The following is a 15,410-nucleotide window of genomic DNA, read 5'->3' as shown; positions in this document are numbered from 1 at the left end:
TATCTTAGTGTTATTCTCTCGTGTTAGTGGTATTCCATTTGGACACAGTATCATAAATTCCGTTTTTGTTTCGTTGAGTATGAGACTTCTTGCGCCTAGGGTAGATTTTAGGAGTAGTGCTTCAGTCCGCATGACCTCCATTAGGTCCTCAATGGTTTCAGCAGAGTTTATTAGAGCACTGTCATCAGCATATTCCTTAGACAGGCTAGAATTGAGGTACGTGTTTACGTCACTTGTGTGGGTGTTAAACAGAGTTGATCCCAGTATGCTTCCTTGAGGTACACCTCTGGTGACTGCGAAGTTTGAGGATATCTCTCCGCCAATAGCTACTGCCTGCTGTCTATTTGTGAGATATGATCTGAACCAGTTCGTTGCGTTTATGGATAAGTTTTTGTCTCCCAGAATGGCAAGGAGAGTACTATGGTTAACAGTGTCAAAAGCCTTGCTGAGATCCGCGAAGAGCACGCCCACTTAGAGCCCCTCGCTCAATCCCTTCACTATTGTCTCAAGTAGATAAAATATGCTTGTTGTAGTGGAATAGCCTGGTCTAAACCCTGATTGAAATCTATATAGTGAATTATTTCTTTGATAAATGGCGTAAAGCTGTTCGAGTGCAAAGTGCTCTATCGGCTTAAACAGGCATGGTAGTACTGAGACCTGTCTGTAGTTCCCCATGTTCATACGGTCTCCCTTCTTATGTATCGGCGTTACTTTGGCCCTTTTCCAGATGGTTGGGAACTTTCCAGTCTCAAACGACAGATTAATAATTTTAGTTAGAAATGGCGTTATAATTCCCGCTAGGGATTTTATTATTCTTGGGGGCAGATTATCGAGATCAGTGGCCTTGTTTGGTGAGATACTTTTTACATATCGGAAAACGGCCTCCTCGCTCATGGGCTGGAAGCTCATTGTTTCTCTGGCCCCGTCTTGTCTGACCTGTGGCATATAGTCAGGTGTTGTAACGGGAGGATCTTCCATAGCGAAGAAGTTAACAAAGGCTGATGCTATTTCTTTTGATGTCATTAAGGGGCTTCCGTTCGACTCGATGATATTAATACTTTCGTTTTTGGGTTTTAGAAAAGGTTTCAATGTTTTCCAGGCATTACTGGTTCCATCGTTTTTGATGTTAATGTTATTACGGAAGTAATCCCTAATCCCTGAACGAATTTTTTCTGTAATTAGATTGCGGTATATTTTGAACTGTATTGCGTAGTGCCTCTGCCCGGGGATCCTGCTCTTTCTATGGTAGATATCTCTCAGGTGCATCAGTTCCTTCACCTCTCGAGTTAGCCAGGGTGGATCCGATGTTGCGACTCTTTAAGTTATGACGGGGGCGTGGTGGTTTAGGACGTCTCTTAACGTAGAGCTTAATGTAACGGCTGCGGTATCCGCATCCGTTATGTTCATCAAGTTTCCGCTGAGTCTGCCTCGGATGTCATCAAGGAATGCTTCTGTATTAGCTTTGCGATAATTTCTGACTTGTGAGATTCTTTTTATAATTTTTGGACATTTCCTTTTGCGTATGCAGAGGATGAGGTCATGGTCCGAAATTCCCAGGGGGATATTGGTAGTTAGTGTAATTCTAGTTGGCATATTCGTATATATGTGGTCAATGAGCGTACTGGTTGTTAAAGTAATTCTTGTTGGCCGCTGTACTAGCTGCTGGAATCTATATGTGGCAGATTTTAAGTGACGTACATTCGTGTCTGGTTGTCCAAGCAGATTGGTGTTGAAGTCGCCAAGAAAAAGTATCTCCCTGTATAGGGGGCTATCCATTAGTAGCTCTAGTTGTAATTTGAGGTCTGCATAGCTATCCGCGCATCTTCCATTTGGGGGGCGGAAACATATTCCGATGGCCATTGGTTTGCAGTTTCTCTCATGGACCCCACACCATAACGTTTCCAGCGTTTATTTGATGTCGTCCATCTTTATGTTGAGAGGCGAAATTAGTAGTGTATCCTTGTGATAGATACACACACCACTTCCCGTTTTATGGGTGCGGTCCTTTCTAATGAGAACGTAGTTGGGGATAGTAATTACTATGTCCTGGACTGTGTCGGATAGCCATGTTTCTGATAATCCCAGTATATCAATATTAAAATTCTTCAGTAGATAAGTTATGTCGGAAATATGGCGCTGTAAGCTCCTAACGCTCAGGTGGGCAATTTTTAGTCCTTTTGGATAAACTGTTGATGGTTCCTTTTTCTGTTGAGATCTTATATAGCCGTGAGCTTTATAGTGGTTTGGGTGAGTAAGGGTGCTAGTATTAGCCAGTCAGACTTCGTCCACCTGAGGTTTGGAGTTACGTTGCCTTCTGATGGCCATTGGGCTTGGCCAGTTAGCTCTATCGAGGATAATGTCATCGAGTTTCCCACTACATTCAATGATGTAATCGGACGACCAATGTCTAGGGATTCCAGGTGTTTGGCGATGTCCTCGATGGTGATACTTGGATCACATCGTGAGAGCAGGAATGTCGATTGCGGTGTATTTGACCACCTTAGAGCTGCTGGTTCCTCGTCTGTGCCCCAGACCTTGGTTTGGTCGGGCCCGTCAGTCTTTTCTTTTGATAGATATATGCACGAGACCCCAGCAGGCCATATCTTACTATCCAAAACCTCCTCGGGAGACGATGGGGTACGAATCTGGAAACACTTTGCCTTATCTTTGGGTTGCTTGGATTCAAAAGTTAGTCTGATACCTGATATTCTTAGTTTCCTTGCTGTAAGATGATCTATGATGGTTTTCTCTTGAGCGTTGAGGCTGCAATTCCCGATTAGGAAATCATGTTGGATTGTCGTAGTATTGATACAGCAGTTTGCCAGTTTTTCAGGCGGCATGATACCTTCTCCTTTCTTCGAGGTCGTTGCGTGAGGTTCTTTTGCGTTTTTGCTTTGTCTTAAGTGTTTTTGTCAGCAGTGTTTTTTGATTTTTCGGTCCCTGTTGTGGAATCTCCTTTCCGATGTCCATTGTTCAGATATACGTCAGTGTGGGGTCTTTTTTGAAAAGTAGCGTTTGGATGTGGATCCTATTACCGATATCGTCGTAGAGGGCGAGGAAAATTCTGAAGACGATGTCAGGACCAACTCGCGGGATGATGAGACGGAACGATTAAGTGACAATAGCGATACGGACTCTCAGGTCGAGAACGAAGGTTCAGGCGAAGACGAACAGACCCCACCGAAGGTGGTTTCGCTTGATAAAGTAAAGAAGCTGCCACAACTTACCGACCGTGTTCTGCGGGATCGTACAACACTTAAGAAGATGACCTGCAATAGTTGTCCTCCAGCACAACAAGTCTTACTAGTCTGCGACAGTTTGCCAACAACCGCAAGAGAAGCACAATCATCTGCAGATTCCGAACAATGGGGAAAAGCGATGTCAGATGAACTTTTATCCATGGCGAAGCATCAAGTCTATAAGATGGTCCCTCCACCAAAAGGTCGTAAAATCGTGGAGAACAGATGGGATTTCCGGATTAAAGCTAGAGAAAATCGGACAATCATCAAGCACAAGGCCAGGCTTCTGGCCAAAGGTTTCACCCAAAGAAATGGCATCGATTATGACGAGACATATTCTCCAGTTGCTCGGTTCGAGACTGTACAAATTTTTCTTGGAATCGTGGCCCATAAGAAACTTCATCTGAAGCAGTTTGATGTCACGACGGCGTTCCTCTATGGAGATCTGGAGGAAGAAATTTATATGCGACAACCCGAGGGCTTTGATGACGGAAGCGGTCAAGTCTGGAAATTGCGAAAGAGTCTCTATGGTCTAAAATAGTCCCCGCGTTGTTGGAATGAGAAAATCGACAAGAGTCTCCGAGACTATGGGTTCACACAAGCAGACGGAGATCACTGCTTATATGTTCTGTCCACCAAGGAGAGATTCCTGATCCCTATCTTGTACGTGTATGACGGATTGATTGCCGGTAAGACCGACGTTAAAGTAGAGGCATTCCTTAAGTTCTTTGGAGTCAAGTTCGAGGTTACAATAAGTCAACCAACAATCTATCTCGGTTTGAAGATAGAATATACGATGGATGGAGCGATTTTTCTCAATCAGTCTCCCTACATCAAAAGGATATTAGAACGTTTCAGTATGTCTGATTGTAAACCAATGACGACGCCTGCTTGCAAGCCTGACCTTAGTGAAGACGGACAAAAAGCATTCGACTCAACAATCTATGCCTCAGCCGTTGGTAGTCTTCGATACGCAGCTATCGGAACTCGACCAGATATCGAACTGCGGTGAATCGCGCATAGCGAAAAAAGTCAAACCCAACCATTACTGACTGGACGGCTGACAAACGAATATTTCGATATTTAAAAGGAACTAGCTCGCTGGGATTGTTGTTTGAGGTGAATGACAATGAAATTATTACACCATACAGTGACGCTGACTACGGAGGTTGCGAAAGGACCAAACGCTCGACATCTTGAATTGTTTCTTTGATGGGGTGTACACCTGTAACTTGGGCCAACCGACGACAGCTATATGTTTTGCTGTCCACTACAGAATCGGAGTTAGTGGCAGCTACTGAAGCCGCAAAGGACGTTGTCTGGATCGAGGCAATTAAAGCAGCTGTTGGTATCCTCGAGAAGAACCAGGTTCCCGTTCATCGTATCGACAACGCTGGGAAACTCAAATTGATTCGAAATCCGGAGTTCCACCGCAGAACCAAGCATATCAGCATCCGGCAATATTACATTCGAGAAATGGTGCAGAAAGGGACACTCGAAGTGATGAACGTTCCGAGCGAGGATCAGCTGGCTGACCTACTGACCAAGCCGTTATCAAAGGAAGTTTTCGAGCGTTTTAGATGGAAGCTAAACTTACGTGACCATTCTGAAGTCAACATTAAGGGCGAGTGTTGAAATAAGATAATGTAGACTTATGGTAGAACAAAATATGTTTTATTTGTTTATCGTTATCTTAAGATGTTTTTCAATATATCAAACTGTTAGTTATGTTTTAAAACTTTGTATATATACCCTAGCAAATTTCTAAAACACTAACTTCTCGTTCAGACGTTATAATGTTCAATTAATAAATCAGTTACCACTTTCTATACCTCGTCTTTATTTGGATGCTTTGCTAAGGGGAGCATAACTCTTACAGTAGTTCCCGTAAATAATAGAACCAAGGCTTAACAGATAAACTGAACACTGCACTAATTACGGCCCATCTATTGTCTTTCATTTTTGGTCATTGTAATCTTTTTGTCCCATAACATAAATAAATGGATTGTTGCTAACATCTTCAATAAACCTTTCAGCATTGAACTTAGGCATTCTCAGTAATTTTTAGTAGTTACTGACTCGATTAGGAACGAAATAAACAAAAACATGGCGGACGGCCTCTTCCGAACAAGCGTGGTCGAAAATGACGTCACGGCTCTAGCTTATTGAAGAGAGAGTAAGGATGACGGTATAATCCCAAAAATTTTACCCCCCCTTCTTTCCCCCCTTTCAGGGGGGGGGGGTAAAACTTTTTGGTTTATACCGACATCCCTGGGGAATTGATGGCGTCATGTGATGGTGTTGCGGGGGAGGAGAGGGGGAATTGATGACGTCCCGTGACGTTGTTGGCGTGAAATTTGAATTTTTGAGCCACCTGGTGGTGGTTTTCTTGATGACGTCACGTGGCTGATACCTGTAGGGATAGGCTTATGCTATTATAGGCTTATGCTATGGTAGATCCTGGTAGGCTTATGCTAGGTTATTCTAGGCTTATTATTATTATTACAATCAGATTTTAAATCAAAAAACATTTAATTAGCGTGATAATAACATACATAATTAAGTTAAATTAATAATAAATTAGTTAAATATTTAAAGAAAACCTCCTCCTTAAACTTGATTCAAGCCGTATCTGAAGATGTTTTTTTTTCTATACCGGACTAATAAAGCGCCGTTGGTAGGAAGTCGAACCCTGGAATGGAAACTCAAATGTTGTTGAAACAACACAGAGCTGGACGCATTACCACCAGGCAACCACACGGTTTGTTAATAAGCTCCTTTTACACTTTTTTAGTCGCCGTATATGATTTTGAAATTGTTTAGCAATTTTCATATCGTTATTTTTTCGATTTGCGGTAAAAGCTTTTAGGAAAGCTTTCGTACTTTTCTTCTTACTTCTATGAATAAGATAGAGGGCACTATACTGCCCGCACACGCTACTTTCTAACCTCTGAAGATGTCGTTTACCAAAAGTCCATTTTCTGCAGTTTAAAGATAAAAATCTTCTTATACTAGGCAGAAATGGTGGTAAACCGTAGCTATCGAAATAATACCCTACACGAGCTCCGTCTATAAAGACCGATACACAGTGAGACCCCTTTTCATAGTGCTGATCTAAATTTATAATTAACGATGCGGGATATCTGGTAACCTTAGGTAACCTATTTGATGCGAAAACACCCAAAAAGTTGGGCGTATCTGATAAAGCGAGAATCAAGTCTACGGTGGTAGTTGCTGACATTTTAATAATCTACAATTACGTTTCTATTTTTATCGATTTGAATCATGCTTTGAAATTCGGCGTACACAATGCAGACAGCGGCTTCGGGCAAAGGTTTAGCGAATCCCATGTCCAATCTTAATTGTCCTTGCTTAACGGGGTTCCAGTGGTTGTTTTCGCTAGCGATAGGTCCGGTGTCAGATCAAAAGCGTAGAGGGTTAACCCGTTGGCAAACTCGTTGGGAGTAATATCGTTACCGTCGTCTTTATAATGAATACCGGTACCCGCGAACAATGTTTGATATGCTTGTATATACAAGTTTTTACCGAAATCAGGAGTCAACGGTTTCGAGGGTATTTGTTCGTTATCGAGGTACAGAGACAAAAAATTTAAATCCCAAGTTTTAAAGTTAAAGGGATTCAGAGCGTAACTGCCCTTGAACGCCGCGTTGGAAACTATTCCAACAATGACGCGATTAGGCTGAGGGCCTAGATATATATTGTTAAAACTCTCGGTGCTACTTCCGGTAGAGATAGTTTTAGTTTAGTTAAGTTCGGTGCGCGTAAAATTATATTTGGCAGTACCTTTATTAAGCGCTGCTTCATGCGCTAACAATATTTTAGGACTGAGCCTAACTTTACGTATCGCGATTGCATCGTTTAGTATCTTGACTTTATATTTTTTGAGAGTGGCTGTTTCTTCACACATTAAGGCAAATTCGTCCTTGTTGCGAGTAAACACGACTTTAAGGTCGACCCCGTTTAAGAGATATTCGGGAATATTAAACACGTCACTAAACACGGGTGTAAAGAATTCAATCACGGCCGATTTAGCAGTTTTAGCCATTCGGGCGACGAAACCTTTATTTAAAAAGTCGTCGAACTTTCCGGCTTCGTCCTTTTCCCATCCGGCCTTCATAAGGTGAGATTTTTTGGCCGCGGGTCCGTAATTTGAGACAGTTTCGATAAAAGAAGTGAAGGCGTAGTTTTGAGCGGCTGAAGAAACTCGGGTATTGTTCAAGAAAACATCGCAAGTTCTCCACAATGCATGGCCAGCGTTATTCATGAAAGCTACCACGGCGGCATCAGAAAGATCACTTCCATCTTCGTTGGTGATTTTGACTTTGTTGTAATGCATGGTGTGGGCTACATCGATGTAGCTATCTCCATTGCCCGAGATGAGGTATTCGAGGGTAGAGCTATCACCAATGGCCGCCAAGGGTTTGGCCCATACACCTTGAGCATGTTCGACACTAGTGTGAATCGGTACAGGGGTAAAAATGTTCAATTCACTCTTAAGAGCTTGGAGAGAAAACATGATTTTTTCAGGAGCTAAATATATCGCGTGGCGTGTGCTTTGAATGACGGTGATAAACTGACAGGCGTTTAACTTTGCATCTCTTTATCTTTAATCCTGAACCTTGCTGTGCAGCAGTCATGTTCTCATAAGTTTCCTGCAATCTCTTTTTCGCGGCACTTTTCACATTCTGACCTTGCATTACGTCACCAAGAATCTTTTGTCCCGTACTAATGGCTCTAGGTGCCAAATACTTTGCACCTCTAATTCTAGAGGGCCGGTAGGCCCTTCTAGATAAGATCCCACACCCTCCCGTAATGTTAAATGAAAATTCACAGATTTTCGCCGATTTTCCCATAGGAATAACATGGGGTTTTTGGTGCTCCTGTACATCGAATCATTTAAAAACTACATGCAAATTAGCTTTCGGAATACATTTAAATTAACAAGTAACTATTCAAGGTGTGCCTTTTTCAAGTTTCATCAAATTTAATTAAGTCTAAGTATGTTAATTTAATTAAAAACGTAAGTACCTCAAAAGATTATTCTACAGCAGACGACGCTAATTGTTCGTTACCCTACAGTAGACGACGCTAATTTGCCATTTCGCCGCCTTGAAACTCTAACTTGATATTTTTCAATAAATATAACACTATATTTATTATAAACTTCTCTGGTGGGTCTAATTTTCGTTTAATTATGTGTCTCGGTTGAAATTCTATACTTAAGATACCTTTTTAATTTATATTTTAGATGTTAGTTTCGACTAAGGCTTAAGTTGCCTTACTTAGGCCATGGATTTATAATAGAAGCTTACGCTTCATGGATATTTCCCTGTAGCTTTCAGTAAGGCATTTTGATTTTAAACACATTTATGTCACAAAAATTCGCGCGGGTGGGGACTGGGGGGCTGATGACGTAGAAATTGAGGCAAACGTTTTTCTTTAGGCGTGCGTGCGCTCGCGCTATTCAAAATTAGAACTCGATCACGTGAAAAACTTCAAACCCCCCCCCCCTCTGAATTTGCCTCAAATTCTACGTCACAAACGCGCGTGCCAGGCTGGTACTATTTCAGACGTGGAATAAATGTTGTGCGCGTTTTAAGGTGAGTGAAATATCCCGGAAGCGTAAGCTTCTATTATAAATCCATGCTTAGGCAGACTATTGAGTGAGTCTATGCAATGGGTGATTGTAAAAGCTGGAAGGATAGATGGATCAGTGTTGGAAATAAGGATATTTTTAAAACTGGACCTGTGGCCTAGGTATTTTAATTAAAATAACTGTCCACGGTGCCAATCACTGTAAACGTACAAGGGCAGTGCACGCAATGTCATGGATAATTGGAATCGTAAAGTGGACTGTAAAAGATACGGCTTTGATAGTTTAAAATCGTGGCAGGTTTGTTTTGAAGTTGACTATAAAGCTCGGGTTCTAAAACGAATTGTGAGACGTATCATATAAGAATTAGTAGAAGTGTAGAACCATTTTTAACCTCGTCCTAGAAGTGAAAAATTTCGCATTTCAGGCAAATATTATTTTATAATAGATTAATACAAATAAAGACTGAAGGAACAGATATTATATAAAAAGGACTTGGTTTGTCCAAGCCTAAAAAACAAAACGATAAGAGTTTTTTCCAGTTGACTGAAGCGCGGATATTTTATTTTTCTATATAATTTTAAAGACAATCTGTATTTTACTACTCTTTAATTCAATCTCGAGATTTTACTGGTAATGGATTTATTTCCTATAAATTAATTGAAATAAAAAATTACTTAACTCAGATTTTTCATGATAAAATTTTACGAAAATGGAGTTGTTGAAAAATCTGAGATAAGATATTTTATTTCAATTAATTTATAGGAAATAAATCCATTACCAGTAAAATCTGGAGATTGAATTAAAGAGTAGTAAAATACAGATTGTCTTTAAAATTATATAGAAAAATAAAATATCCGCGCTTCAGTCAACTGGAAAAAACTCTTATCGTTTTGTTTTTTAGGCTTGGGCAAACCAAGTCCTTTTTTATATAATAAATAAGTGGGGTGGTGGTGAAAGTGTGTTTTTCAAATTGATAGAAGGGAATTTCATAAAGAAACCTCTTAAGGATTTAATTCATCTATTAAAATGGTTGATTCAACAATATGTTCTAAATCTTTGCTCTCTACAACAGTTTGACCGTTGTTTTCCGGACGTCTCTAGTTTCCCCCTGTTTTATTGTTTATGCGTGACTCCTGAAAGTCGTTTCCTCATTTAAAAAAAAAATAAACATAATTTAAAATGTATGATATTTGATTTATATTCCCCTATCTAAAATACCATGTTGGTAATCATGGTACATCTAAACCAGGGTTGCCATGGGTCAGGGAAAAACTGGAAAAGTCAGGGAATTTTAAAAATTCCAGCAAAGTCAGGTTAAAGTCAGGGAATTTTATTTCAGTGGGTAAAATTTCTGGGGATTAGTTTCTATTGAAAGAGTAGTGTAAGTTTCTCCTCGTCTTCTCTTAACACAGAAAACTCTAAAAGCAATCTTTAAAAATGCTTAGAATCGTTTTTGTATAGAAATGCGCTCTAAAAAAAGTTTCATAGACTGTTATTTATATTTAAAATGATTCCTATTCATTTTGGTGCAACAAATACATTGGAAAACTTAATGTAGAGAGTTTGTTTAATTATAAGCCCTTAAAACGTGCTGTAAAAATTTACACTTTCGGCCTAAAGGTCATGGAAAATCACAGAAAAAGGTCAGGGAAAACCTGGAAAAGTCAGGGAATTTGGTTCTGAAAATTCCGTAGCAACCCTGTAAAGCCATTATTTATTTTTCCAGTTTGTGTTGAAATTCTAGTACGTCGTAACCTAGTTGCTTTATCTACTTCATATTGATTTAACGCCTTATCCTTGTCTCATGTGGCTGAAGATTTCTTGAACTTTTCGGAAATAAATTAAGTGATTATTTACAAATCTAATTCTTTATTTTGAATCATTTTCGAATTTAAATCTTTATAAATATGTGCACAAGTATTTTAAACATAATATATGCTTATCATTCTCACATTCTATAATAATAACAACATAATTCATGGTGTGACCACTCTGTAATCAGTCTAATCCTGATGAACCGAATCCATTTATTCCTCTATCGATGTCGTCAAGATTCTTAAAATCTGATTAATTTATTACAATCCTTAGTGAATTTTATTGTTTTTTATTTACTTAACATTCTTCGAGAATAGGATACCTTTTTATTTATAAGACTCTCGAACACACCGACAGAGGGAAAATGTATTTTATTCCTCCAGATTAAACTGGTTGAACTGATATATTTTGTATATACTTTGTTAAAGTTGTTTATATTAAATAAATGTGAATATAATTTTATTTAAAGTTCAATACATTTAATTCGTAATATGAATTCCTTATATAGAGTCGTATCAAACAAAACGTGATATGGAGTTTTTAGTTTATCCTAAGCACACCGACACATTGGATCAAATTTGTTTCTTCTTTCGAATCACTTTATCTTATCTTCAAACGTGATAATAGTCCGTCACGAAACAGTTCGATTAGACGTTTTTATTCGAGTTTTTAAAAACCAAAACGTTCAATTTTACGTGAGAACATCTTCGCAAAATAGGCTTAATCCTACGCGAAATTCATTCTGCAAGTAATCGATTTTGATAGTTTTTCAAAGTTAGATGAAAGCTTATGCGGGATAAAGTTATCGGAGATTTCTGATTACCTTTGATTACCCACAAAAATGATTATGATTACTTATGATTATCCAAGAATTCTAGAAATCAAATGATCGATTTTTACGGTTTTGTACACTTAATTATTTAAGTGACTAGCCCCTCGCTGAAAATTGCTGCAAATATAGCTCTTAATTATTTCAATTACTTTACTCTCTTTATGAACGATATTAATCGCCATAAATTTCTTGATTAAGCTTTGACAGTGCAATTTTATTTATGACCTTATTTTTTATATTTTTTCAATTATGCTAGACGTACTTGTAATAGTCTTTCTGTTTCAAATGAGTTTCGAGGATTTTATCGGTACTGGGAGGTGATACTTAAGTTTAAGAGACACATTAGCATATATGCCTATATTAAAAACTATTTAACAAATGCATTACGGAATTAACTTTATTTTAAATTTGTCTAAAATTGGTTTAAGCCGTAAATTGATGCTAATATATGGGCCTGTGCGAGTCCAGTTTATTGGGGTTCGAGTCGAGTCTCGAGTCCTTAAAAAAGCTCTTATAGAATCTCGAGTCGAGTCTTTTAATTGGTATCGAGTCCTCGAGTCTTTAAGTCAGCTTAAGAACTATGTTTCAAGTCCAGTGTCGAGTCCTGATAAATTATATCAAGTCCCACTCGAGTCCAATTAAATTAATTCTATTAATACTAACTTTAATTTAATTTACATAGTTTAATTTTACATAATTTTACAAGAATTAAAATAAGTTAATTTCTAATAAGGATAAATTTTACCAGGAATATTCCTGATTTTACTCACAAGGTATAAATCTCACGGCGAAAATGACACGCAGTAACAATAATTTTAACTTTTGATTCTGGTTTGCTTAACTCCTTTAGCTGAAGTCCATTCACCTGTCTATTCTAAACTTTAAATCGATTAAACCCCACTAGATGCGGCGCTCTACTTAAAATTCCGGGTCACAAAGTAAATATTTTTGGACTTGATAAGGCGTCAAGTCTCGGTTCGAGTCCTCCTCGAGTCCAATAGTGAAGATTTTTAAGGACTCGAAATAATTTTCAAGTCCTAAAATTTTGATTTTCGAGTCTCGAGTCGAGTACTCGACTCGGGACTCGATCGAGTACTCGCCTTCATTCGAGTACTCGCACAGGCCTGCTAATATAGCTCTTGATTATCTTAACTACTTTTTCCTCCTTATAATTGATATTAATTGCCATAAATATTAGTTTTAAGCTTTGACAATGCACTGTTAAGTGTGGGCTCATTTAATTTATTCAATTAGTTTATAACTTGTCTGTACAAGTTGTTTTTTTTTGCATCCGGAGCCCTTGGTAACACGACAATATGTATAGACAAAGCTTCTAATATTATAATTGAGCTCGACAATTTATTATATAAGCCACGTGTTTTTTGCAAAGGAAGTTATCATTTGTTAAACTAACAAGTTAGAAGCTAGCCGGGTTGGACCATTATCGCGGATTCCAATTTCGGCTAGCCCTCAAACTCTATTGCTGTCGAGTTTAAAAGGTAAGTGTATTTTTAGTTTTTAAAAGGAATTCGAATTATTTTTGGCATAGAAATTAGGGTTGTCAAAACTAGTTAGCGTAACGTAAAATTAATCAATTTGGTTTTTAGTCAGACCGCAAAAGTGTATTCAATCCGATAAAGATTGTTCAAAAAGATTAGAGACAGACTAATGGCTTCGAAGCTAAGTGCCTACTTGGTGCGTACCAAGGTTTTTTATCCTGAGTGTCTTTCTGATCTTAAATTTTTGCAGCCCGTTTTTCGAGAATTATTGACGATGCTTTGAGGTGTTAGCAGGGAAGGCCCATGAGGAGTGATAAGGTTTTTTAGCTTTTCAGAATCATCTTTCCCCTAATTCTAATCGCGATAGTTGGATTCAACCAGTCGTAATTACTCACACGCAAAAGGGGCCCACCGGCCCCTATTTAATGGATTTCAATAAGAACGCAGGCGAATTTCTTGCCGCATAAAGGGATTTAACTGTTTAAGCTTTACAGAGAAGTTTTTATATGCGACAAGAAATTCGCCTACTTTCATGTCGAGTTCCACAAAACAGGGGCCGGTGGGTCCCTTTGAGGTCAGAGTAATTGATACTCCGACTTTCGCGTTATAATTCAGGTATAATAACCGGTTTTAATTGCGATTGTACCGGGGGTTCCTGCTCTGCACCACACATTCTTGATTCAAATTAAATGTCTCGAGTTTGCGAGGCGCGGACTAGGAACGCCCTTCTACAATCGTAATAATAATCGAGGGTGACTAATGTTTGAGTCCTGTTTTTTCGCCTTACAACAGGATTAAAATACTAGTTAGTCTGTTTACTTTATATTTGATTCTCTTAAAGCTAAAAAACTTTATATGCTCCCCTTTTTAACACCATTGTATCGTCCTAATAATTTAATCAACAATATGGAGGCGACTAGCTATTAGCTTGGCGTAAAACACAAATATTGGAAATTAACTATTTCCTATTGTCACGAGGCTCCTTTGCTCTACTCTTTTGCCGCATCTCTTCCCCCCCGCACCAAATATATTTCTCGCCGACAAACAGTTTTGGTTACTAAAAACAACTAATGCAGAATGTTTGAATTAGTGATATTGATTGTAATTAAACGGGTAGCTATTTGAAATGAAAAAACAGGACTTGTAGGAACTCATGAGTGGATATGGACAAAGAGAATTGACCTTAACATTATGGGGTCCCAAATAAAGCAACCGCTTTATCGTCTCCCGAATCCAAGTAATTTTAAACTACTTTATTATGTAGCTAGTTTATATGTTTAGACCCTCAATTTAATTAATCGTATCGCCAAATCTTTTCTCCTCTTCTTTGCGGCCTCTAGAAAGCGCATCTCTAAATTCTTCTCTCTCTTTATCTAAGGCTACGAGACAGCGGAAATTATAGCGTATAGTCAAATTCTTTTCTCTCATTCTTTGCCGCCACGAAGAAAAACGTCGAACACTAATCGCGGTTTTTTGTAGTGCTTTTTTTATTGTGGCAAGATGTAGGATTAAACGCGGGTACTATCCATATATTTACTTGAATTGCTTAAAAATGTATTTCATTTATTTTTGTTTTTAAATATTAAATGTCTTGGTTTTTTTTAACTAGTGTTGTACTTTTATTTAGACTTATTATTTTTATAGCAATCTTAAACCGCAATGCAAAATTCCCGTCTAGGAAGAATACAGTCAAACGGAGGAAATAGCACGCTGAAAGGTAGGTCCGGTCAACCTTAAAACGCCTCGGTTATCGCAAAGAAAACCCTGCCTTTTATCCAAGGACCTATTGACAACTTTTAGGAGAGCCTCTGTTTATTTTAATAAAAACACCCGGAAAGGTTGATATACCCTTATTAAAAAAAGCCTTAAAAAAAGACGGGCTTGAAACATCTACATGTCTGATTAAACAATGACACTCTCCGCGTGGGCGACACACTCGGGCGAGTTTTCCGTTTACACAAGCTTGCACAACCCAGCAGTAAATATTTTCTATTTAAATTTTTCGTTTTTCACTCTTTAAAGGTGACAAAACGATTGTTCCGTCCCCTTGCGGTTGGGCGCCTTTTTTTGGATTTTTTGTCTAACTTTTGGCTTACATTTTAGGAGGGCGGTTTAACTTATCTCGAAGAAGGTTTTTTCCCCGTCTTAGTGACGGGGAAAGAAACCTTCTTCTCCGAACACTGGTTTCTAGCGGCGAATACGAAGCACAACCAAAATAGTGGTAAAATTGTAAAATTCTAAAGACGGGCGAGCCTAGGCAGCTTAGTGACGGGGAAAAAACCTTCTTCTCCGAACACTGGTTTCTAGCGGCGATTACGAAGCACAACCAAATTAGTGGTAAAATTGTAAACTTCTAAAGACGGGCGAACCTAGGCAGCCCCTGGCTGGTTTGGACCAATTAAATGGAC

General features: G+C 38.7%; 1 protein-coding gene across 1 annotated transcript; it reads right to left on the bottom strand.

The window, feature by feature from the left end:
- Positions 1–497: 497 nt before the first annotated feature.
- Positions 498–1,860, bottom strand: LOC149633731 (uncharacterized). The gene is made up of 3 exons (XM_089851024.1): positions 1,361–1,860; positions 684–1,315; positions 498–565 (listed from the first exon to the last, which is right to left on the bottom strand). Exons 1-3 carry the CDS (start codon positions 1,858–1,860, stop codon positions 498–500), a joined length of 1,200 nt encoding a protein of 399 aa, XP_089707150.1.
- Between the last annotated feature and the right edge of the window lie 13,550 nt (positions 1,861–15,410).

The sequence above is a fragment of the Phalangium opilio genome, unplaced genomic scaffold, assembly GCF_054372755.1.
Source record: "Phalangium opilio isolate 3A_F unplaced genomic scaffold, DU_Popi_V2 ptg000098l_1, whole genome shotgun sequence".
Taxonomy (NCBI): domain Eukaryota; kingdom Metazoa; phylum Arthropoda; class Arachnida; order Opiliones; family Phalangiidae; genus Phalangium; species Phalangium opilio.
This window is presented reverse-complemented; position numbering and strand designations above follow the sequence as displayed.

Coding starts and splice junctions, on each gene's coding strand:
- LOC149633731 (XM_089851024.1), bottom strand. CDS start 1,860: ATGGCCATCGGAATATGTTTCCGCCCCCCAAATGGAAGATGCGCGGAT. Junction 1,316..1,360: donor GCCGTTACATTAAGCTCTAC/GTTAAGAGACGT, acceptor CATAACTTAAAG/AGTCGCAACATCGGATCCAC. Junction 566..683: donor GATACATAAGAAGGGAGACC/GTATGAACATGG, acceptor TTCACTATATAG/ATTTCAATCAGGGTTTAGAC.